Source organism: Telmatherina bonti, assembly GCF_933228915.1.
Source record: "Telmatherina bonti genome assembly, chromosome: 3".
NCBI lineage: Eukaryota > Metazoa > Chordata > Actinopteri > Atheriniformes > Telmatherinidae > Telmatherina > Telmatherina bonti.
In genome coordinates this window covers 13,173,705-13,198,854 of record NC_136621.1, presented here as the reverse complement: position 1 = coordinate 13,198,854, position 25,150 = coordinate 13,173,705, and the positions used below count along the sequence as shown (strand labels likewise).

The 25,150-nt window shown below is 39.7% G+C and overlaps 1 protein-coding gene across 1 annotated transcript in view; it reads right to left on the bottom strand.

Annotated features, from left to right (window-relative positions):
* The window catches only part of LOC306775015 (endonuclease V-like), a gene marked incomplete at its 5' end in the record, with an annotated part of 101,689 nt that overhangs the window by 66,324 nt on the left and 10,215 nt on the right, over positions 1-25,150 (bottom strand). Inside the window, 4 exons of the mRNA XM_079265221.1 lie at positions 12,173-12,301; positions 12,462-12,530; positions 19,781-19,893; positions 22,358-22,397. Coding sequence (XP_079121347.1) covers positions 12,173-12,301; positions 12,462-12,530; positions 19,781-19,893; positions 22,358-22,397 — 351 coding nt within the window. The remainder of the gene's footprint in view (positions 1-12,172; positions 12,302-12,461; positions 12,531-19,780; positions 19,894-22,357; positions 22,398-25,150) is intronic.

Below are 25,150 nucleotides of genomic sequence, written 5' to 3'. Positions count from 1 at the left end.
AACAGGACATGGATCCACTTGTCTGTAAATCAGCTGATTGGTGGAGTGTTTTCCTGTTGACAACAACCCTGGCAGAGGTCAGAGGAGTGAGCAACTAACTAGCAGATTTAAAAAGCAAATATGAAGTATGAGCGAGAAATCAAGCAATTACTTAGTGTGAGCAACTATTGAACAATGGATTTTGTACCATAATAAAAATTTAAACTGCTGTAAAATTGGAGGGAAACAAAGCATTTGTGGGAATTCCTGTAGAGGTTAATCTGGCTGAAATGATGCCGATGGCACATGTTGATTTCAACAGGAACTCTGACAATTAAACATTTGAGAGTAAAATCTCAATACCCTCATTCTACAAAACCAAAACTGACATTTAACTTGAGTGGCCTCATAGTTGGATTTACTAAGGCTTCTGGCATCACAAAAGTAATAAAAATGTTGTGCAAATATTGTGTCTCCAAAACAGACATGTTTCCAGCAAATATTGGCAAAGACATCTTGGGCATCTCTGAAAATTAGTCCGGGCTTTCTTCTCTTGATGTATATAAAGTAACTAAAGCCTTAATCTAGTCAAACAACCCAAATGAAGACATCGCCCATATTCTGCCCATTAAAATGTACATTTTATTGTACATTTTATGTATATTTATTTAAATTATTTTACTTATTTACAAAATGCAAAGAGAAGGCAAAAACTTACTCAGGGATCTGTGTGAACAAGCAGTAAACATGGAACGTAGCAAAAAAAATGTTTATTGACATGGAAACAGCACTGCAGTATGAAGAGTTCTCAGCATTAAACAATATGAAAAGACTTCCGGACATGACGTCCTTGGAAGTCTGGGCAACATTTGTGGTTGACTTGATTTAAGTTGCCTTTAGATGTAGTCACAGTGTCTGTCTCTGTCAATGACTGACTCTCTGGCTGCCTGTCTTTATCTCTGTGCTGATCTCCTGAAACTGCGTGTGTCTCAGCAAAGTATGAGGCAAAATCCTTTGAGAACTTTCTCTTCATTGTCTGCAAATTGACATAACGTTAGCACACAGTGACAACTTCAATCATGACGCTATTATACCAACTTCTGAGTAATGTTGGCTGCCTGGACAATGGCATTCAGCCAGCTAATGTGAGCTCGCATTAAAGACAAGTTCACAAGGTTGTTAGAAAAGTTCTCTATCTAACTTAGATACAGCTAATAACATTATTAACTAGCTAGCCTGAGTAAACATCAACTTATGAATGGTTTGATTTGATGAACACTGGCTAACGTTAGCTTTGTAGCATTAGCCCGTGAAACAGGAACAGATGTAGTCCTTCATTCCAGTTCATCTACATCCACATGTCAGCGCTAGACATCATCCTTGTAATTATTTAAACAGCAGTGACAACAGGCAGAAAACCATTCAACTGAAGTGATTGTTTTGTCATATACTTCCTGACAACTCTCTTGTTGATCTGCTTGCGTCCATCATACAACCGCAATGGCAACATCGCGCGTTGATCTTCCCACTTCGGTGTCCAGCCTCTAAGGACCTTTTAGAAGGAACCTACATATGATCTGCCCTCTGCACACCAGATTAAAATATTTATACCTTCGCTAAGGAGGTGGTGTTTTAACCTGAGTTTATCCGTTTGTTTGTTTGTGTTCAAGATAACTCAAAAAGTTATGGATGGATTTTCATGAAATTTTTAGGAGTTGTTGGAAATGTGAAAAGGAAGACCTGATTTAATTTTGGTGTTGATCCGGATCACCATTTGTACCCAGGTATTTTTAAAGGCCTTGGTGGAGGTTTGCGCTTTCTGAGTGTTTTTCTTGTTAAAAGCATAATTAAAGCATGCCATATCATGTGAACAGTAAAATATAATATTAGTGGGGAAGGCCAGTGGGGTGGCCAGTGGAGTGGCCCGACTTTTGTTAAGGGTGACACTGGCCACCACTTTGGGCATCCTTGGATTAAAGATCCCTGTGGTGTGGTATGCAGAATACCATCTGGGTTGGTCGGAGTCTTCATGTTAGTTTCCTTCAGATGGGTGAGAATTAGTTGTATCTCCTATGCTAGAATATCTAATGCGAAATACCTGTAGGATGACGATCAACAGTGCAGCTCTGTGCATTGTTCAAAACCAAACTGTTCAGGCTTAACTTTGTACAAAACAAAGAAATTACATTAAAATAATATTTGGGTCTTTTTTTTTTTCTCAACAATTCACTTTACTCGTAGACAATTGTGCTTATTTCCCCACTTTAGTAAATTTGATCCTGTGTCTTTTTGCTCTAAAATCCAAGAGAGAGCTCTTTCCACAAAAGTCCTAATAAAACCTTAGTTATTTATCAGCCTGGAAATGTGCTGTACTGTTGTCATGCAGGAAAATACCTCAGAGATTCACAAATAAAAGACTGACACAGTACATTGTGTTATTCTCCGAACGGTATTAAAATCTGCCACCATGAGTACGATGTTTCAGGTTGCTCCGAGCTCAACGTCACCTCTGCTAACAAATCAGACAGTTGCACCTCAGATGATAGCAACATGGCACCACCAACACCTGATGATGGTGAGAAGGTGTCATGAGTTCAGGTGATTGTTTGTAGATTTTCCTTTTTTTTGTCCTTTTAGATCAGATATGTGAGCTTCCTCTTCCTGCCCCAACCAGCAGATCAGGGTGACTGCAGAGGATGAGCTGAAGCAGACGGCTGCTTGCCTTTTACTTTCATCACATGTGTAAGCGTCAGACACTGAGGCAGTGTGAGAATTTAATGGTGTGAGGCAGTCAAATGTAGATGGGGTGTGAACTGGTTCCCAGTGTGTGTGTGCGCTTGCGTGTGTTTTAGTCGTTCTACAATAAGATTTTGCTGCAGTGCATTCACACATCAGCCTTCACTGCAGAAACCAACCATGATGTCATCTTTTCCTTTCAACTTTCTCTTTCTGAATCCCTCAAGCTGGTGAGAGCTGGTTTTACCTCATTGGAAAGTGAGAGGGTTTTATCAGACGGGAAAAACAAAAGCAAAAAACAGTTTGGTTCAGCTGCGCCTGATCAGTCTTATTTGTCTGTCAGTATATCATAGCATTTTCAGTTTAAAAAAAAAAAAAGACAAAAATTAGTAATAATTACCTGAAAAGCAACATAAAAACCCTAAAAACACAAGCGTTCACTGAATTACTGTATAAATCCTAACATCCAGAGTAGAAGGTAAAAGGTTGAATAAAAAACTCTTTCGCTTCCCTGTTGACTGAGTGTATCATACATGATACCTACAGTTTCTGTAACCTACTGGATTACCTTATAATAAAAGCTTTGCTCTAAACCATGCTGTATGCAATCAGATACTCGTCTTCTGCCTGATGGTTTTGATGTTGCACATAACATTCATTGGCTATAGTTACACGTTTTTTAATTCAGAATTACTTATTTTGATTTAAATCATTCACAATAAAAGCATTCTCCTTCAAGTGTACATGGAAATAGGAATTCTGAATTGAGGTTTACATGGAAACACGTTTCTTAACCTTTTCGTGGCTTTTACAAGTATGCCCTTTGAGTATATTTAATACTTTGCAAGGCAGCAACCCCATCTGTTTTGATTGATCATAAACAAACTAAAAATATGTTGACAAAGAGAACAAAATAAATTCATGGCAATTTAGGTAGGTTGGTAGGCAGACTTGGAACAATTCATGGATGACAGGCTTTCAAATGAAATGCTTTGATTCATTCAGTACGATATAGTTTTTAACTTTTCTTTGACACATGCACTCCTTTTCCACAAAATTATGACTTTTGTTGCAACTTTTTACTAAATCTGCTCTAAAATCTGGCAGTTTAGATGAAAACATTCCCAAAAAAAACAACAACAAAACACCAGAAATCCAGGAAGGGACTGACTAAATAAAGAACTGGTGTGGAAATCAGTAACTTAGAACCAGGCAAACAAGGGAACAGGAAGTACAGTAAATATGACAGGAATAAACCAGGAAATAATACGTTTAACAAACTAAGAAATCTAAATTACAAATGAACAGACCAAAATAAATCACTTTCACAGAAATCTCAAGGAAGCACAACTAAAAACAAGGACACAAACAACAATAATCAGCCCAGAAATCTAAGAGGAACTAAGATAGAATCAGAGGCAAAAACCCACCGAAACATGGAGAACATGATGCTTTCAAATGACAGCAGCTAAATGAGGAGGATGGGCTTGGTTTGTCATAAAATCAGATCAGTTAAGATATCGTGGTTAAATATAATTAGCATAATATTTTCACATAAGACCAAATTTTTAAAAAAATTTAAAAAATGCTTGTTTTATGCCAATTGCTCTCAACTGATAACCCAGACTGCTCCTCTGGGTACATCCTCATCATGAACCACAAAAAGCCAAAACAATCTGAGACTCTGAGGTTTCTAGCTGCTACATCACAGGAATATTAAGCACAACGTTTCTTTAGTAAAACTGAAAAAGCAATGCTTGTGAATGAGCTTTTCCAAGCCTGAGGGACAAGAAGGTGGCTCAGAATCAGCTCCGCTCTCTCCATGACACTCACCACAGCCGCATGCATGATGACGGGTTTTTTTTAACTGTGATGTCAGCGGTAAAGAGAAGAAAAAGCATAAACAGCAGAGGCAAAGTGACAGAAAACAGGTGACAGAAAAAGGTACGAGGGCATCGACATTGATCCCCCCAGCCCCACACCACCCAGCTAAAACACATCCCCTTTGATGAAATAAACACACACACACACAGAGGAGGGGATGAGTTCGGCCCTGCTTCTGCAGCTCCCTTAGCGAAAAACTCATTCTGAGATGCATCTGTGTGTGTTTGTGTGTGTGTTTTCTGTGCAGTCAGGTTGTTAAAACGGCAGCACAGCACAGCCTAGTGGTGCAAAGAAAACAGAGAATGAGGCAGCAGGAGGAATCAACTTTAACAAAGACAAATCATACAAAAACTTTTTAAAAAAATAATAATAATAATAATTTAAAAAAGCTTCCAAATCTATTACGAGTCATTTGGACTAAACTCATGAAAACTGTTGTTGGCTTACTTTACATACTTATTGTTTTTAAGAGTCCCAGCATGCACTGGGCAGGAGGTTGGGTCCATTAGAGTTTGGCAATATGAATAAAGGACACTAAAAAATTCATAGAGGTCTTAATTGCCACCACGGGGTAACAATTTACTTTAATGGATTGTCGTGAACCGCAGCAGTCTGCAGTTACACAAGAAGAAAGCCAAAAAAACCTACAAAATTTAAACTTTATTTTGGTACAAGTGTGCTTAGAAACTAACTTCTTCTTTATAAATTACAAAATGTTGCATCTCCATAGAAACAACAGCGCACTGGATGTGTGGAAGTGTCTTGAAAAAGATACAAGCTACAAACATTAAAGCCCTCCTACTAACAAGAGACATTTAGCAGCTTGATGGAGATGATTACATGGAACTGAAAAAACAACAATGGATCTGTCACCGATATCGAACTGTGGAAACATTGATCTTGGATCGAAGTCATGACTCGATGCAATCAGTTGGTTTCTATTATAGGATATGTATGAATTGGCTTGAAATGACGTGTATGTTGATTCGTGTATGTAAAGTGCCCTGTGACAACATTGTTGTGAAGTGGTGCTATACAAATAAAGTTGAATTGAATTGAATCTGACAACATAACAATGAGCTTTACTTCAAAATCATTACTTTGAAATAGAAAAAAATGCAGAAATCCACAAAATAATTAAGTATCATGACAAATAAAATCCTGATGATCTTGTTTTGTCTACTAGTTAATTATTCTATTCTTGTAAGTTGATGTATTTGCAGTTTTTATCTTTTCATATTTGCAACAGGAAGGTGCTGTACGAGTTCTAGCTTTAGCCTACACCACTGGGGGGTTTTTTTTCGGTTTCATATTGCCTTTAGTCTCTCATTTAGTTTCAACTAAACTGAATACATGACATTTAAATAAAGGAAAAACATTGAAATGACATGAAAAAAATACGAGAAAGATGAAAGTTCAGTTCAGATGGTTAACTTTGGATATTCTTCTGTCCATGCTACTTGAGCTAAAGACCCATCCGCTTTCTTCACCACTTAATCCAATTAAGGGTCACAGGAGGTCACCAGTCCATCAGGGCCTTCTTTACAACTTCATTCATTCATTCATTCATTCATTCATTATCCTGCCCGCTTAGTCCGATGAAGGGTCGTGGGGAAGCTGGAGCCTATCCCAGCAGTCTTTGGGCGAAAGGCAGGGAACACCCTGGACAGCTCACCAGTCAATCGCAGCTTCTTTACAACTTTACCCACTAAATAGGAACCCAGTTCTTTGCTGAACACGGATTACAAATGAAAGACACAAACATTATTATACTTAAACAGCAGAAGTAAAACCGGCATGTTGTGTAAGAGAGAAACATACAAAATAAAACCCTGAAACAAGCACATAACACTGAACTTCATTTTGTGACGCTGGCATTGAAAGCAGCTTGATCAAACTAATGTTGATCCTCCAGAAAAGGCCAATATTTATTACAGTTCTGATTCCAGTTCATCATCAATGTATCGATGGGGAGGATGATCCAACATTTTTAGAACTGACTGGGACATCCAGAATTGATCCCCTAACACCTAGCTGTTAATAAAGTGGTTTTTGAAGCACTGAAGGCAGCGATAAGGAAAAGACATGCAGCCACAGGGGCCACAGGCCAGGAGCTAAACCCAGGCTGGTCGCATTGAGGACTTTTAATCTCTGTACACTGGGCACCAACTTAACCAGCAGATGCCCCAAACTGCCCATTCAAAATAACCACAAACACACATTTGAGTCTAATCAAAATACCAATTACATCAAATAATTCAAAGCCAGTTAAGAACCATGAATAATGTGGCTGGGATTGGAATTACTTCTGGAAAAGACAACAACCGAGAAGTCGCAGAGGAAGCTCGCTGCAGCACTAAGTAGCAAACACAAAACAAGCCTTTCATTGTGCTTTAAACTTTTCCATAATGGTCTGTAGAATAAACAAGGGCTGCCGTCCACTTCTCCACCTGTCCATACTGGTTTGGTACAACTTCCACCACAATAAAACTTCCAACAAGCCAAGTTGTTAGTCAGTTTTAGGGTCAAACAAAACAAATCCAAAATGCTGAGAAAGGACATTTTGCTCATTTTCATAGCAAAGTCTGACATAATTTGTCTATGTGTGTAAGTACAGTGTGTGTTTGGTGCTGCTTTTTAGTTCACATGCAAATTATGAAAAAGTACTGACAGAAATTTGTGAGGAGATGAAGGGATATAAATCTAAATGACCTGAAGGTATCCTACAGGGGCGTCCAAAATCGGTCCTTGATGGGTGTAGTCCTGCAGGTTTTGCATGACTCCTGCTGTAGAACACCTAAATCTGATTGATAGGTTAAAATACTTTGGCAGAATATGGCCGAATGTTGAGGAGAGCCATCTAATCAAGTGTTGGAGCAGGTAAACATCTAAAACCTGCAGAACTGCTGGCTGCAAGGACCAACTTTGGACACTTCTGGTAAACTCACCCCATATGGATAGGGTCATTTTATATGCTCTCATCAACAACAGCTGATAAATCATGTTTTCCTATCAAAACGCTGGTCTGGTCTACAGGTCCGGAGTGAGGGATTCTTACACTGGTGGGTATAACACAAGATGTCTTCCTGCATGAAGAGCCTGAGGTGGCTGCTGGTCAGCGGAAATTCAACAACTGTCCTCCAAAAAGCTGCTGCACTGCAGAACAAATCCTACAGGACGAAGACTTAATGCTGTCTGAACCTTTTTATTCTAAGTTCAGTCAAAAGCTGGCAATAATCAGGTTTTAAACTTTGAATTAAAACACTACAACATTGTAATTTTAGCCCGATGTGAAACTGGAATTTCCACCTTTCTTTTATCAGATGCACTGTTTTGATTAAACATGAAGGTTGTGCCATTAAATTAATTTGATGTTCCACAGCTCTCACAAGTTCAGGTGTAACAAGAGGGATTAAGTGATAATTTAGCTGAGAGAACCTGTCTGACTGCATGTATTTATGACAGAAATGTGTTTATGTGTGAGCAATCACCATTTATGCCACATCAGAGTTGAGAATGTTAAATTATTTCAAGATGTTTTCATACAGTCCCTCGTTGCAGCCTCCGAAGGTTAGAAAATGTAAAAAAAAAAAAAAAAACAACAAAAAAAAAAAAACTTGGCTCTTGTTGTTTTTATAACAAATGGTGATGCATGATATATTCCAGATTTTTAAAGGAATCCTGAAAATAATCAGGGTTTTGAGTCACTTATGTCATGAAAAATAATAAGTCTTAATCGAAATGGCTTTGGAAAAAAAAAAAAAAAAGATAATTAAACAAGTGAAGACACAAAAAGTATTTAATTCTTAGTAGAAAAACCTTTGTTGGATATTCAAACATATTTCTTGGTTTAAAATACACTAAAACGCATCATGATGTTCCTAAAGAAAGAAATGTAATTTTCAGAATTCACTAATTGTATCTTTAATGCATTAATATCCTTATTAAGACAAGACACAAGATAACTTAACTCCACCCACATCTAAATTTGCCCAAATCAACCAAAAACTAACCCCAGTCACACTCACACCCACTGGTTACTGGTTATGGTTGACATGAGGAGTGGTAATATGATTAACTCAAAAATGTGGCTGCATGTTGCATGTTTATAAGCATGTTACTGCATCCTGTAGGAAGGTGGAGTCAGACCACCCAGCTCCACATTCCTACACGATGCAGCAACATGCTACTTCAGTTTCTTTCCATTTTACCTCCAAATAAGACTCTCATGCATCATGAGGTACCGTGGTGTTGATTTGGTTTCTAGCGCCGTACTAGAAATTTAATTAATTTTTCCTTAAGTTCAACCACAGTTAGATTTAGCTGCCTGCAACTTTTCCTGGTGACACAATAACACAACAAACTGTGACTGACTTTCATCAGGATTAAAAGATACAGCAAAGCGTTTATTTGTTTAACTGCACAAACAGAGCCAGAAGAGTTTGATTTATAACTTTCTGATTATTTTTTTCTACATTTCATCCGCTCTTTAAAGTGCTTGATAAACATAAACTCACCTTTCTTCCTATATGAATAAGTCTTTATCCATAAATTCACCCATTTCATTCTTTGTCTTTTCCAACACAACAGACGATCCATGCTTTTTCTGGAAGAGCCATTGCTTGTTGCATCACTTAACACATCATTCATTCATTCATTCATTCATTTTCTGAACCGCTTATTCCAATTCAGGGTCGCGGGGAAGCTGGAGCCTATCCCAGCTGGCTTTGGGCGACAGGCAGGGTATACCCTGGACAGCTCGCCAGTCCATCGCAGACTTAACACATCACTTAACACTTTTTGTGTTGTACTGCAGTGACCATAAATATGTCATTTTCAACATATTAATTAATATAATATATAATATAATAATATTAATTATTAACACACTTTTTTTCTTAATGATTTTCCTATTTCTGATACAAATATTCTAAGCAAAGGCAACATCAATATCTGAATTTGTTGCGTTTTTAGCTACATTATGCAGAAATAAATGGTGTAACTTTAAATGTGTTGTTGCATCTGGGATTCGTTATTGCTTCCACACAGTTGTCAGGAGAGATGATGGATTTATTTCAGATATTGTGTGTTGTGTAACCAATCTTTCTGAAATGCAGACCTTTTTGTTCCCAGTTTGCTCTCCTCTGAGCCTGATGTTGGTTTAAAAGTTCAACATTTAACCAGGACAAAGCAGCAGCTCAAACACAGGCAGATCAGCACTGCCCTGGTTACACCACACACACACACACACACACACACACACACACACACACACACACACACACACACACACACACACACACACACACACACACACACACACACACACACACACACACACACACTCCTCCTCCTCCTCCCAGATTAGAGGAAAGAAAGTGCAATAACCTCCTTGGATAGGTTAGTGCACACCCTTAATCTAAAGCTTTATTGACTTTATTTAATCCCAGCATTCAGTCTTCTTGAAGACGCACCTGCCATCACTTAAAGAGACCTCGAATAAAGTTCAGCTGTTCTCAAAGGCTTTTCCTGATATTGACTCAGTTTCCTGCTGCAGCAAAAGCTGGGATTCGCAGGCAGCTTCTGGAGCATCAAACTGGTCTCAAAGGTAAAAGGTATCACTCAGGAGAAGGGTAAAGTCGTCAAAAAGAGGAGAAAATATGGGACATTCTGCCAAGACTGGTGAGAATAAAACTGTTCAGGGAGAAAATCTGTGTCCTAGAGGTGACAACAATGTCCTGCATTCTATCAGGACCAGGGACCCTCAACCCTGGTCCTCAAGGACCAGTGTCCAGAAGGTCTTGCATGAATCCCTGCTGGAACACATCTGACATAGACTCGGACAAGCACTGAACATGTCTACTAAACACACATTGATTTGAATCAGATGTGTTGCAGCAGGGACACTTGGAAAGCCTGCAGGACCAGGATTGAGGATCCCTGTTCTGAACTCTGTTTGGTTGCACCATGGAAGCCTTTTCAGACAAAGAGAAGCATCCAAGCTCAGGTACAATCTGGGAAAAATAACATCAAATCTCCCAAAAGCCTGTTGGGAAATATGCTGAAGAGACAAAGGGGAGAACTTTTGACCAGAAATCAAAAAAGTATATTTGTTGGCTGCAAAAGAAAAAAACCCAAAAACTCTATATAATCAAAAGCAATCAACAGGACACCCGCTGTTTAACATGGGCTTTAGTCAAATAAGCAGGAATCCTGAACAGCTCCAAACACCAGAATCATTTAGAAGAAGCTAAAGTTAAACATAAAATTTTACTTTTCAATGTGACATGCAACATCGTCTCCGAAATCTTCTTAAATTTCTTCTAAAGTTGTACTTAGGCAGAAATGTTAAAAAGCCTCCCTCATATTCACAAAGTGCTTTCAGACAGAAGAAATGTTAGTAATTTCATCTTTGGTTAAAACAAGACTCTCTGTATGTTGGTAGGGCACACCGACTGGCTCTACTTTGCTGGTAAACGCACCAAACTGCCCAAAAAACATCATCATACTTCCAAGCTATGTGCAGAAACGTAATGCCACAAGAATGAATGAAAATAAACAAATAATAAAGATTTGCACTGAAACCTGTTTTCTCTCACTGTAAAGTGATACGCTTTATTATAAATAATGATAAAATTAGATTCTACTCATGTAAAAGCAGCCTTATGTATAAAAGGGGAATTATTCACTCCTGAACTTGAAAAGTCTGGTCTGTTAAAAACACCAGACGAACATCCTTGTGGTAAAATGGCTAAAGGGGACAGTGTTGCACACTAGAATAAGTTTTCCTCTGCGTTCTAAGTTTTCCTCTGCGTTTGCATGCTGAACAGTCAACAATTTGTAAAGGAAACTACATAAGTTAACAGGACTCAAGAATTAATTTGTGTGTGGGAACGGTTGGAGAATGAGGCCCAATGAGTCCAATTATACGTCTAAATCAACAAAAACAATCACTTCACACGAAGAAAATGAGCATTTTGTAATTGAATAAATATATAAATGAAAAATTGTAGAAGCTGAAACAAAGCAAATAGAGCAGCAGCGCGGCAGACATCTTCCATATACTCAGACAAAAGATAATCTGTCAGCCAGAATAATCCTCAGCATCACATTACATCTTTGTCAGACTTCTCGCTGACAGATGGCGTCTTATGATGATGTCTCAGAGTGTTTGCACATTCCACTGCATTCGTGATGGATTTAAAAAAAAATTCCCCCCCAGTTTTGAAACGCCCCTAATTTGGCTTTGTGCTTTGATCCCACCACTTTTGCGAGTCCCCCAGGTTTTGCTGCCGAGAAGCGCCGCGCAGCATGACGTTCACGCCGCCTCGCTTCACAGCAGGACGCTGTTACACAAGTGATGAGCCCCACTCGCTCTCCAAAACGCCGTCTGTCTCACAGCTGAGCTCAGCTTTTGTCTCGGCTGATTACAGAGAGGCCTCTGCTTGTTGCCTCAGCTTCACCTGATTGATGAATGTACTGTTGCAGTGTGTGTGTGTGTGTGTGTGTGTGTGTGTGTGTGTGTGTGTGTGTGTGTGTGTGTGTGTGTGTGTGTGTGTGTGTGTGTGTCTACCTGTCTGATGGGTTCAGGTACCCGATACCTGCAGCACGAGTGAGTGAGGCGAACAGATGTGTCCAGACTGATCTTGTGGCCTACAGACACATAGACCGGTTTGGAGCTCTTGTCAGAACTTCGAAGTGCCTGGGTACAAGAGAAAATGTTTCCTGTAACTTTTCAGCACTCATCTCTCTGACTCTGAGCATCTTGAGAACATCTGACTAATTTAACGGGATCTTTGGATCCAGTCACAACAAAACAGCTTGGTTAAAAGTCTTAGATGTGTCTCCGCCCATTGCCGCACCTTTCCGAGCACTTTGCCTGAGGCGGAAGTGAGTGGGAAGCTGTCTCCTCCTTTCTGCAGAGCAGTGATCTGCGGAGGCAACAAAACAGGAATCAAAGTCAAACAAGATGTAGAAGATGCCAGAACAAATAGCAGTCAAGTGAAGCCAACTTTCAACCTGATGTGGAGGCTTTGCACTCTTCGCTTTGGCTTTAACCTGCGAGTGAATCGACTTTTATGCCCAAGCAAAGCTGTGCTATGAGACGTGAGATGAAGACGGTCGGTTACACCTGTTAACACTGTCAAGGCATCATATTTTTCCTTTAATAACACGAGAAATAACGTAAAGTTATGATTTGACTTAAACAAAAAACAAGATGACATTAAAAGTACAGTAAAAAAAAAATAAAATAAAATAAAAAGCAGAAAGGGTTTACCAGGATGTCACTCTGTGCATTTTAAATCTCTTTGTATTGATGTATGATGACAATAAAATGGTACCAATCTGTCTAATTTAGCAAAGCTGCTACTTTCATTTCTTTCAAAAATGTCTGGAATAAAAAATAACTTCATACATTTGGAGATAATATGCAAATATATTTCATTTTTTTGTGAAATTTCCTCCCAAACAAAGCATTCCCAAGTGAAAATGAATGTACTAATAAACAAGCAAAGTAAGTTTCTCTTAAAGAGCAAACAAATATAAATAAATTCCAATGAATTAAATTAAAATAAATAATTGGCAGGATGGATAAATAAACCTTGAAGAGAAATTGTGTATTATTCAGAAGCAAATAATTAACATAATTCTGCTCACCATTCAGAACAACACAGCTGTTTTTCTATCAACATTTTTAAGTAATTTCAGCTTTAAAACTCGTCAGAACCAAAATGAGTGTCTGAAATATTTTAGGGACACTGACTGAAGGATACAGTGACTGGGTTCATCACACAGAAGCCTTAAAACCTTTAATCAAGGACGATGAACTGGATCGAAATCCAACCTCAGTTTATTTGTATGAGCTTAAAGTTTTACTCTCACAGTCAAAGAGACAGTGGAAAGTCATGCACAGCGATGTGGGCTGCTGCTGACAGGTGCATGGCGGGTTATGGGCCAGAGCGATGAACGGAGTTTAGCTTCTGTGATGGATGGAGTGTCTGCTGTACTATGACTGATTACAGAAAGAAGCCAGCAGGGAGACGGAAGAGGCCGCACAGAGCCGCCGATCCCAGCTGGGATGAAGCCAACGCCGTGTGTGTGCGAGGGAAGGCGATTTGGCTGCTCTGATGCAGGAGTCGGACCAATGCCAGCGCAGAAAAGAAGTCAGAAACACAGAGCAAGTCATCAATAACACACTAGTTTTATTTACAGCCACGCTATCAGTAAGACAGACGGACAAACTGAGGTGAAAACGATGAAAAGGAGGCGATGGTGCAAGAACAAGAGGGCGAAAGATGAACTAGAGTGAAAAGCTAAAAAGAAAGAAATGCAGGAGTGTAAGATCTGAAAGATTCTGATCAACAAGGAGTCAAAAATGCATTAAAGACGAACTTCTGGAAACTTGTGGCGTCTTTCATCCTGTTTTATGATAGAGCTGAAAAAGCCACCTCGTCCCGCCTTCACCCAACAAAGAAAGATTCAATTTAGCTGTAAACAGCAGAACAAATGGAAACCAGGAACAGATACACAGCGATGGAAACAAACACATCCAGGTCCCTGAATCAGCTGTGAAGAACAAGTCATGTTCTCCATTATTCATCCATTGTGTCATTTACTTTGATTTACAAAGTCTGATACTATTTATTTTTCTTGAGTCATATGACTAAATACTTTAAATATTCTTTGGAAAACAAATTAGATAAGCCCACTGGGACCATCATTACAGCTCAGTCTACAACCCACAGCCATAAATTTCCAACATTTTGTGTCACTTCTCAACCCACAGGATTGTAACACCCTGCAGAGATCTGCTGCATATGGATGGTAAGTAACACGCCGGCCGCACAAAGAGAAAAACAGTGACTGGAAAAGGTCATTCTGTTTTTCCTAATAAGGAGATCAACTGTGTTTTTCTTTAACTTATCCATTAATTTGATCTTTACTTACCCTCTTCTGCCCTATTTCCACACTGTTCTGAATCAACTTGAAGGCACTGTCACCCAGGAGCAGAAGTTCCCAGAAAACCTGATGACTTTTTTTTGTTTTATTTTTGGCTTCTCTCATTGTTAGTCCAATCCTTTTAGTTTGTTATTTTATTTCTATGTTACATTTTAACTTGATTTTGGCTGCTTGTTTAACCATTTAATACTGACCTTTAAATTCTTCAAGTAACAAAAAATGCTCCTAAATCAACGGATGGACCAGTATTGTGTTGACATTTAACAGAAAACTATTCAACGGGATTTTTAGGTGACAACACACATCATTCCTTCCCATTTATTAAATTTCATGAGCTTCATATTGAAAGATAAAGATGACACAGTTGACAGAAAATAGGATTTTTGCTCCAGCAAGGTGTTTCCTAAAGAGGTGTTACTTGCCATGCTTCAACATGGTGTGCAGTGTGTCCTTAAAACAAGAAAAACAGGAAACTGGTGTGAAACAATAGGAGAATAAAAGAAGGGTGTGACAATATTAGCACAATAGATGTGTGAACATATTTCATATCGCTATATTTGTAAACTATAACTGTTTTGCTGTAAAAATGGATTTAAAAAAACTGCGACCAATTGTCTCTTCTTCTTGTAAATGTCATGGAATCTGAAAGAAGACATGCCACGTCCAAACAAGAGCCATCACCTGCAGCTGAACGGAGATGAAAAGATTCAACAAACATCAAGGACCTGAACCAGGACCTGAGATGAATTTGGATCTTCAGTTGATCCATCTACTGTTGGCTGAAGCCTCCTCAGCTACCTCATCCACTGGAGTTGGGGAGGCCCTCTGCCTTGGGGGACAGCAGATGCTTTTGGGCTCCAGGGCCCTACACTGTGTCCACTTCTGGGAGGCCAGCACCCAGTGGGGCCATGGACCCTGTGGGCCTGTGCCTGACAGTAATGGGGCGCTCTGGCTGGGGCCTTCCTCTGCCCCTTTTCTGGGTGGATGCAGGGTCATCCCTCTGGTGGGATGGTTGAGAGCTGTGCTGAGTGGCAGCGGGTCTCCCAGGTCCAGCAGGCCCTCTTGTCGGTTTTTTTGTGGGTTTATATGTGCTCCTGATGATTGTCAGCTTTGTTTGTCTTGAAGATGCTGCAGGTGATTTTCTGTTTTCTTACATGTGTAGCACCTGGTTGTCTGGTGTATCAATGTTTAATTTTTATTCTCTACTCTTTGTCTCTTCTGTTTCCTCTCTCCTTTTATTTGCCCTCACCCCATGTAGAATAAGATTACATTATTAAAAGGCACCTTATATCCATAAACCTCTTCTCAGTAAAGCACATTTGTTCGGCACAACACAGCAACCAGACCAGGGGTATTCAACTCGGTCCTACAAGGTCCACAATCCAGCAGGTTTTCTATGTATTCCTGCTCCAACTCAGCTGACTCAAATTAACAAGTCTTAGTGCAGAACCTGATGGGCTTTTAGATCCATTTAATTTGATTTAAGTGTGTTGAAGCAGAAATAGATGGGAACCCTGCTGGATTGTGGACCTCGTATGACCGAGTTGAATACCCCTGCTTGCTATGATGCTGGACAAGACAAGTAAAAAGTACTTAAATAAATGATAGATAGAAATATGGCTGTAAATAAGCTTTTCTTAAGGAAAATAAACAGGGACAAAAGGCTGACGTGTTTCAGATGACACAATAACTCCTCTCTCCCTTTAGAGCTCCTCAACATGACTGAAACACACTGGGATCATCTGGACAAAGAACCGAACAAAAGGCAAAGAAGAGCTTTAGGAAGTCCTAAAAGCAGTCTGGGGAACTATTCCTGAAGATCTAAAGAGATCACAAAAAAACTTATTTATCAGGGTTCGAGCTGTGTTGAAGAATATGCTGCTCAGACTGAATATTGCCTTTCGAGTTTGTCAGAACACTGGTACACTACATTTGTATATATACTGGCATGAATCAATAAATCACAACTCATTTCCTGTATTCCTGACAATATATACAGAAATGAGGGTCGGCTCAATACTAAGAATTAAGTTACCATGTGAGGCTACAGAACAAATTCTACACCCACAGAATCATCCTGTAACAAGTGATTTACACTGGTCAAACAAACCCACACAATACTATTATATCTTCACTTCAGCTGCGTCTGATAAAGACATGGATTAGTTCTGGACCCCTTACAGAAATCTGCATTTGTTTTTCTTTCTTTAAACTTTGCTGGTAGAATTCAAGACCACTGCCATCTACGTGGGTGTGACAGCATTATTCAGCAGCAGATCTGGTCAAACTAAATGTATTTCTCCACAAAGTTCATTTTTCTGATGTTTGGAAGGAAGCCTGATGTGGCTTGTGTTTCATGCATTACTCTGCAGCTAATGTTCCACTAAGTACTCAACAGCAGACTGTTGCTGACACGAAAGCGTCGCAGTTCAGCCCGTGCCTGCAGACAAATTAGACAAAGCCCTTGAGGGCAACAATTACATCAATGTGGACAGGAGGGAGCTCTAAAATTTCACAGCATCTGAACCTAAACATGCAGAGTGGGCTTGTATCTCCAAAGCTGTCTGGCACATGGACAGAGATTGCATAAGCAAATATGTTCGACTGCATCCTCGGGCTCAGCCATGATATGCATAAATGAAGATCGATTTCCTCCCCTACGGCAGAGAGAAGATAATATTTTCCGACGCCAAAGCCACCAACACTAATTGAGGGAGATGGAAACACTGCTTCATAGAATTGAATTAGCATGTTGCGCTGCTGTGTGTAGAGTCTTTGGGTTATAAGCAGACAGTGTGACACATACAGACAGAGTTAGCAGTCGATCAGATGTTTGATGTTAGCTGTCCACATCGGCTTTATGGGAAATATCATTGTGGCAACTGAAAGGATTTTGCACCCTAAAATTTCTTCAGATGAAAGTAAGTGAGAAGGCGTGTCTCTAAAAGCATTTTAAATCTTTATTAGATGTCTAGAAAATGCAAATATGTCTCAAAATAAACAATTTATGGCTAAAAGCAGCTGTTATCGGACCTCTCCTCCCTTCCATCCTGCTGAGAAATCAACCTACTTTCGCCAACCACTTTATCAGCTCCACCTTACTAGTACCAGGTAGGACCCCCCCCCTCCCCTTTTCCTTCAGAACTGCCTTAACTCTTGGTATCACAGAGTCAAAACCTTCCTCTGCTCCATATTGACATAAAACATCACACAGTTGCTTCAGATCTGTCAGCCGCACATCCAAGATAAGAATTTCCCATTCCAACACATCCCAAATCTGCTCTGTTGGACTGAGATCTGGTGGCTGTGGAGACTAATGGAGTACAGTCAACTCAGCGTCATGTTAAAGAAACCAGTTGGAGAAGTTTTGAGCTTTGTGACATGTTGCATCATCCTGCAAGAAGAATCCATCAGAAGATGCTGCACTGTGGTTATGAAGGGATGAACATGGACAGCAACGATAGTCAAGTTGGTTGTGGTGCTCACCATGCCACACTGATGCTAAATGAACCCAAAGTCAATATAGAAAATACCATCCCCCCCAACACACACACACCATTAGATGGTTGGATACATGCATTCCTGTCATTTCCTTCAGGGATTTTCATTCTGCATAACCTTATTGTAACCAGATCTTTGAGTTCCTATTGCATTTTTATAATCTCCAGCCAGTCTGCCCATTCCTCTCATCTCTGACAAGTTGTCCAGACAACTGCTGCTCACTGTGTATTTTCTCTTTACCAGAAAATCCCAGCAAATAAGTGGTTGCTGAAATACTCAGACCAACCTGTTCATGTCACAATCAAAGTCTCTTAAAGCCAATTTCTTCCTTATTCTGGTGTTCAATTTAAACCTCAGCAACTCATCTAGACCCTGTCCACATGCCTAAAGGGACTAAATTGCTGGCTTATTAACGATTTGTGTTACTAAGCAGTTGAACCGGTATAACTAATAAAGTGGCCACTGGGTATATGTGTGTACTATGTTTAGTTTATTTATCAACAAGCTTTTCTGACCTTGGCAGGTCACTGAGGCTCCAGACAGAAACAAAGTGAACATTTGCATATGAATGAGTTTTCTAGTCCCACTGGTATACTTTGACCAATACAGGTTCCAGTTTATTTGTATTCAGAAAGCCACATTAGCATTAGCTACAGAAGGAGGCCTTGACTTGCAACAAAAGTCTTGCTTTCAGAACAGCCCATACACACACAAACACACTTCCTCTGACAAAAGAAACATGTGAAATTACTTCACAGAAAGAGACAGGGTGCACAAAGTCACTTTGAAAAGCAATTCTGTCCTTTGCTTTGTTTCACGTTAAGATTTCTTTGCTTTTTTTTTTTTATTTGAAGTGATTACACTTTGAAACTTAAATAACTCATCTGCAGACTCTATTCAAGGTTAGCAGCTCTTCTTAGGTCAGACAAATGAAACCTGAAAGGAACAATAAATGTGAATCAACTGTGCATCTATTTTTCTGTTCATCTTTTTTAGGTTCTGTAAGCCAAACCACAGAGAGACATCACTGCAGCAAAGAGGGAGGAAAGGAGACGCACAGGCTGACAGTCCTCATCTTAAAGCAGCTCTATGATGCTATTTCTAGTTTTCTGAGCTTTCTACAGGGTTTTAGTGTTGAACACTCATCCTACATATGAGCGGCGCCGTTTTTTTCACCTAAACACATGTTTAAGTTTTCCAGCAAGCTCTACGTTCGGTTTCCATGGCGACGGAAACAATTGGTTTTAGAGAGCTTATTCTACTTGGAAATCTTAGTGACATCCCGGGGTAGGGACTCAGTGATTGGTCATCTCTAGGTTTCATGAGAAGAAAGCCACGCCCACCTTCACTGCTCAGTACAACTACTCCTAGCAGTTGACCAATCAGATGCAGGGCATAGGGCGGAGCTTTCTCTGTTCGCTTGTTTCTCGCTTGATTGACACAAAATGAATGAAGGGGTTTGTGAAAAATGTTTGATCATTTCTTGCTCTTCTGGACTTGCATTTAAAATAAATCAGACTGAAATCTGCGTAACAGAGCCACTTTAAAAGTATTTGCTTTGTAACGGCATCAAAACATTGAAAATGTGCTTCTTTTTTTTCCTTTTCTGTGCATTGAGTCTTACTGACCTACTATTATAAATCTACAAAACTGAAGACTAAAAAAAAAAGCCTGTTTAAGAGTTAAGCTTTATTAAATACGAGTCAGGTGACAGTCTCACTTGTGATTGGTGCTCCTCGTTCTTATACACACTCTGCACCTGCAGCAGATTCTTGGCCACGCCCACACAGGGTAGTCCTGACAACACTCCCAGATGACACGCCAGGCCGAACTCTGCAACAAACCCAACAGCGACAATCAGGTGCTTCTTACATTTAAAAAAAATCATGTTTAGAGCAGATTTACGGCTTTTGGTAGATTGTTGCAGAAATGAGGAGCATAAAACCTACATGTAGATTCTCCTTGTTTAGTTTTAACTCAGGATGGAAAGCTAACTCAACCTGGACAACCCTGGAAGTCTTGGTGGCTCATATGGTATCAGCAGGTGAAATATATATTTAGGTCCAGAGATATCCATCACTGACTTGACAGGGGCACACACTTTGCATGTGACCAGTATCATCAGCGGATTTATCTTAATTATGGAAGACCAGGGTTCAAGTCCCAGGCTGGCGACTGAGGTGAACCACTTTGGGCCCCTGAGAAAGGCCCTTAAACCCCCAGTTGCTCCCCGGGCGCCAGAATATGGCCTGGCAGCCCACTGCTCCTCATGTAACTGGGGTTAAATGCAGAGAAGTAATTTCCCAGCAGGGATCAATAAAATATGGAAAAAAGACTCCTAGTTCCAAATCGCAGCTTACATTTTGCACCTGTTCTCTCAGGACACCATTAGAGCTCCTCTGGAGTCCATACTGGAGCTGTAATGGTGGCCTGCAGGAGAAAAATACGTTTCCATTAACTGCGGATGAGTACAGCACATTAACCTGAAGGAATTTAACCCTTTTCCTCGGCAAAGATCAGCTTGAATTCCAGGATTTATGTGAGTTCTCCCACATGTACTGCTCGCATATAACCTGGACTGAGATCAAGGCTTTGATTCGCTCAGGTTAAAAGATTAACGCTGTTTCTATTTAAACATGGCTCGGCAGAACGTGTTGCGTCCATCGATGTTTTGATGCCTGATCTGGACTGTGAACTGGAACAAGCTGCAACAACGAAGTACGGTAACAACTATCTTAAATTTCTTCTATTTGAACCTAATCTGCCTGACTGTAGATCAAATTCCTGGAGAATCCTCCAGCCATCACCAAGCAGCTGGCTCGTCCACACAAGCGGGGAGAACGCTGCAGACAAGAAGCACCGACTAATTTTTTTAACTGGTCAACACCGCTCAGTTTGGAGAGCAGGAACTTTCTTCTTGCAGACCGATGGTTATGAACATACAATGAGACAAGTCATCATTTGTCATCGGCTCCGGACTAAATCAGTCAGTTCCAGTTTATTCAGAGGGGACAGAGGATGGTAATGCACAGGAAAGATCTCCCCCTTTTGACATGAAAGACTCACACAGATAAAGTTAAACAAAAGCAAAGAAACAAACACCACATTACATGTTTCGCTATCTGTTACCTGTTAGGCAGAAAACCAGTTTCCAAAAACCTTTAAACATGAAACATTTGTTAAGCTCAGCAGCAGCTACACAGACTACGCATAAAAACAGATTAAACCGCACTGCAGCATTTGTATATCAGGTATGTAATAACTGGTCTGTAGAAATACCAATAAAATTCATTACACCCCACCACAAAGTGATGGAGGAGCTGCCACTGGTTAACCCAAAGGGTCACACTGAGGCAGAGTTGCTTGCAGAAACACTGTTTAAGTTAATCAGATTTAAAGACAACATGTGTGCATGTAAAATCTAACATTTGATTTTAATAGAACATATATTTTGTAGATACTACTGAATCTATTTGTACGTAACAATGCAGATTTATTTCAAAATGTGACATTTTAACTGGACAAACCTTGATTCATCCATAGATGTCCCACCATGCACCACTGCGCTGTAAGCACATGGTTGTGCAGTAAGTGTGTGAAGTAAGTGAAATAAATGCGTAAAGGAGAATGTAGAATATTTTCAAATGATTTGTTTTATTTTAAAAAGCATTAAGCTGTTCTTTACACTATGTACAGCACTTTGTGTTGCTTTGTGGCATGGAAAGTGCTTTATAAATCAATAGATTTTGAATTTGACGAGCAGGAGTGAATTGAAGCCCTAAGCTGTTTGCTTGTTTATTACATGACCTTGTTATATGATTATAAAATGACCCCATGCACATGCATGCATGTACATTTTTATTCAGTTACATACACTTACCATCTACACACTGTAAGCTTCCTTTTATGACACTACTTACCTTTCATCCTGCTGCAATGACTCATTACTTTTCAATGCATTCAAAGACTGATGAGTCTTTGTCAACGTGCTCTAAAGTTCAAACACAAGTTTGAACTTCAAATCTTTGTAAAATTAGCCTTTTAATTCTAGAAATACTCCAACTAAGTCTTCAGCAGTTGTACGTAAGATTTACACTTTTTAGCATATCAGGGAGCATTTATTCAGAAAACACACAGCTGTTCTGTAGGACAGAAAATGTCAAGTCCACAATGTTTCCAGATGGTTTTTAGACATTTTTTTCTGAGGTTATTGAGATTAATTTAACTACATTGTGTAGTCCGTCGCAGCAGCGCAAAACATTTCCTTTGGTTAGTCTCGGGTATGTTTTCACTTTACCTCTGTAGTGGAAGAGACCATTCCCGTCCACAAACACCACCTGTTAGAAAGAAAACACACACACACAACAACAGGAATTAATCCATAAAGACAGCAATAAACATGCATATGCTCTGTCTTTGTTCCATTCAGTAATCCTACTGAAGGGAATGGATGAGATTAAAAACTACAGCAGATAGCAGCGTCATATGACAGATATGCAGGTCGTCTTGTCCATTCTTCACTATTTTTCTGTTTATCTTTGGTTTATGGCCTGAGATGCTCCTGCCTCCTGCAGCCAGACAAGTTAAATGTGCAACATATGATAGCAGAGTGAACCGCTTCCCGATCGTTGCAACACATTAATAAAACGTCTCAAAGTCAGAGGTGATTCAAAACAGCCGTATTTCTGAAGCAAACCATATGTCATCGGGAAAACTCACTTCAAATTCAGAACTTAATGTCAATAGAAATAAATCAGACTGCGTGTTCATTTGGTGTGTGAAAGTGTGTATGTTTCTGCACACCTGCCTGCACAATGATGGTGAGACAGAGTGGGAGGGAGCAGGGGCGGAGAGTGGGTTGTGAACAGAAGTGAGTGGGTGAGGATGATTTAGAGGTGACGGCTTGAGGAACAGTGAGATGGAGAACAGAGGAGCTTTGTCACACAGGCTGCAGTTTATCTAACATACATAAAGTTGGGCTGGTTTTACAACATTTCAGGAAGTTTAATCACTTTTTTGATGGAAGGGAAGTTTCACTGAAATGCACTGAAATCGTTTTAGAAAATATTTTTTATTTGTGCATATTATCATTTTAGAAAAGGCTCAAAACTTCTCTGTTGTTGACTTTATGAGCCAGAATAAATCCTACTGAGATGCACAATCTTTTCTTTGAGGAAGTCCAGGACCTTTACAATCTGGAATACACAGAAGTATGGATTATTTTAGAATATGTTGGAGACTCAGGCTTTCATTAAATTTCTGAATGGTTTTATCTTAGATGTAAACATAACGTGCATGACAGCACATCTATTCTTCTTAAGTTTGTGTGGGTGTATATATTGTTAGATGATGCCAACAAAACAGAAAATTGTGCAAACAGCAGACATTTTTACTGAGAATCTGATGCTAAAATGTTTGCATGGAGAAAAGGAGAGAAGTAAACCGATGTAAACACTGAATAAAAGTGACAGGCAATGCTGCTATGAATATATATTCTACAAAAAAGAAGAGAAAAATGGCATTGTGAGAAAAATACTTACTGCATTTCAGAATTTATCCAAACTCTTTATGACTACTATCATTAAGTGATTGTATTTGTGGATGTTATTTCAGAAGGTAGCGACATAAAGTCCAGCACTTACAGGGTTAATCAAAATATGGCCATATACTCATCTGTCCAAACATTAACTAACCTTCAGCCTCATCAGCCATTCAAGATTAATTCTGTAGGCCTATATAACACAATTATCATATAATACTAATAATCATATCACACAGACATGCTAAAGTTAGCATGCTAACATTGCTAAAATTACAACACAATGATAAAAAAAAATAAAAATTTAGCAACCAAATGTTAATAGGCTGTATAAATAACACCATTTCTTATTGAAGAAACCAAAAAGAACAATGTAATTCAACCTGAGTAGCTCGTTCAAGAACCACCAGCTCTGGTCCTCGAGGACCAGTGTCCTGCACGAATGGGATGGTTCCCTGTAGTAACACACCTGTTTCAAGTGAAGAATTTGGCAACAAGCAGTCGTGCATCTACTTCATTTGAATCAGGAGTGTTGGAGCAGAGAATAACTGCAATACCTGCAGGACAGCGGCCCTCGAGGACTTGAGTTGGTGATCCCTGCTGGGCAAAAAGTAGTCTGAAGCTAGCAGCTGAATGAACTTTACTGAATATAATTTAACTAAACAAAAGGTTTGTGTTGCTTCTCTAATGATAAAATTGTTTCCAAAATCATCTTAATGATTCCAAATACATATGAGTAAGTAAGTAAGTAAGTAAGTAAATAAGTAAGTCAGTCAGTCAGACAGACCTGTGTTATTCTGGTAGTGGTTTGTATAACACCTGATACCGTACCAGACACTGCCTGTAACGTCATCAGCTCTTTTATTGCTCAACTACAAACACAGCATTCAAACTCATTCATGGCAATCTCTGAAGACTTCACTGTCACACCTCAAATCTGTCGCCCTGCAGCTAAGTCATGGACCAGAGCACAGCTTCATCTCTCTCCACATCAGGACATCCTGAGACCTCCACTTTGTATGTCTCCTACGATCAGGTCAAGAAGCAACTTGAAAATCTGAACCAGAACAAGGCTGCAGGTCCACATGGTCAGTCCCAGAGTCCTCAAGACCTAAACAACACCTAAAACAACTATGTCCTACTCTCAAGCACCCTCTTTAACACCAGTCCGAGACAAAATAGAGTCCCAGTGCTGTGGAAAACCTTCTGCCTTGTTACCTGCTCCAGAGAGCACACTCTTATCTAGACCATTCAGGCAGCACTCTGAGGGTCATGTTCTTTGATTTCTCAAGTGCTTTCAATACCACTCAACCTGCTTTGTTATGTGAGAAGCTCCATAAATTCCAGGTGGATACCTCCACAACCACCTGGATCTATGACTACCTCACAAACAAACCCCCGTTTGTGAGACTGGTAAGTTTTGTGTCTGAGACTGAGGTCAGCAGCAATGGTGCATCATAAGGAACTGCATTCTTGCCATTACTATTCACTCTGTACACCTCAGACTTCCAATACAACTCTGAGTCCTGCCATCTGCAGAAATACTCTGAT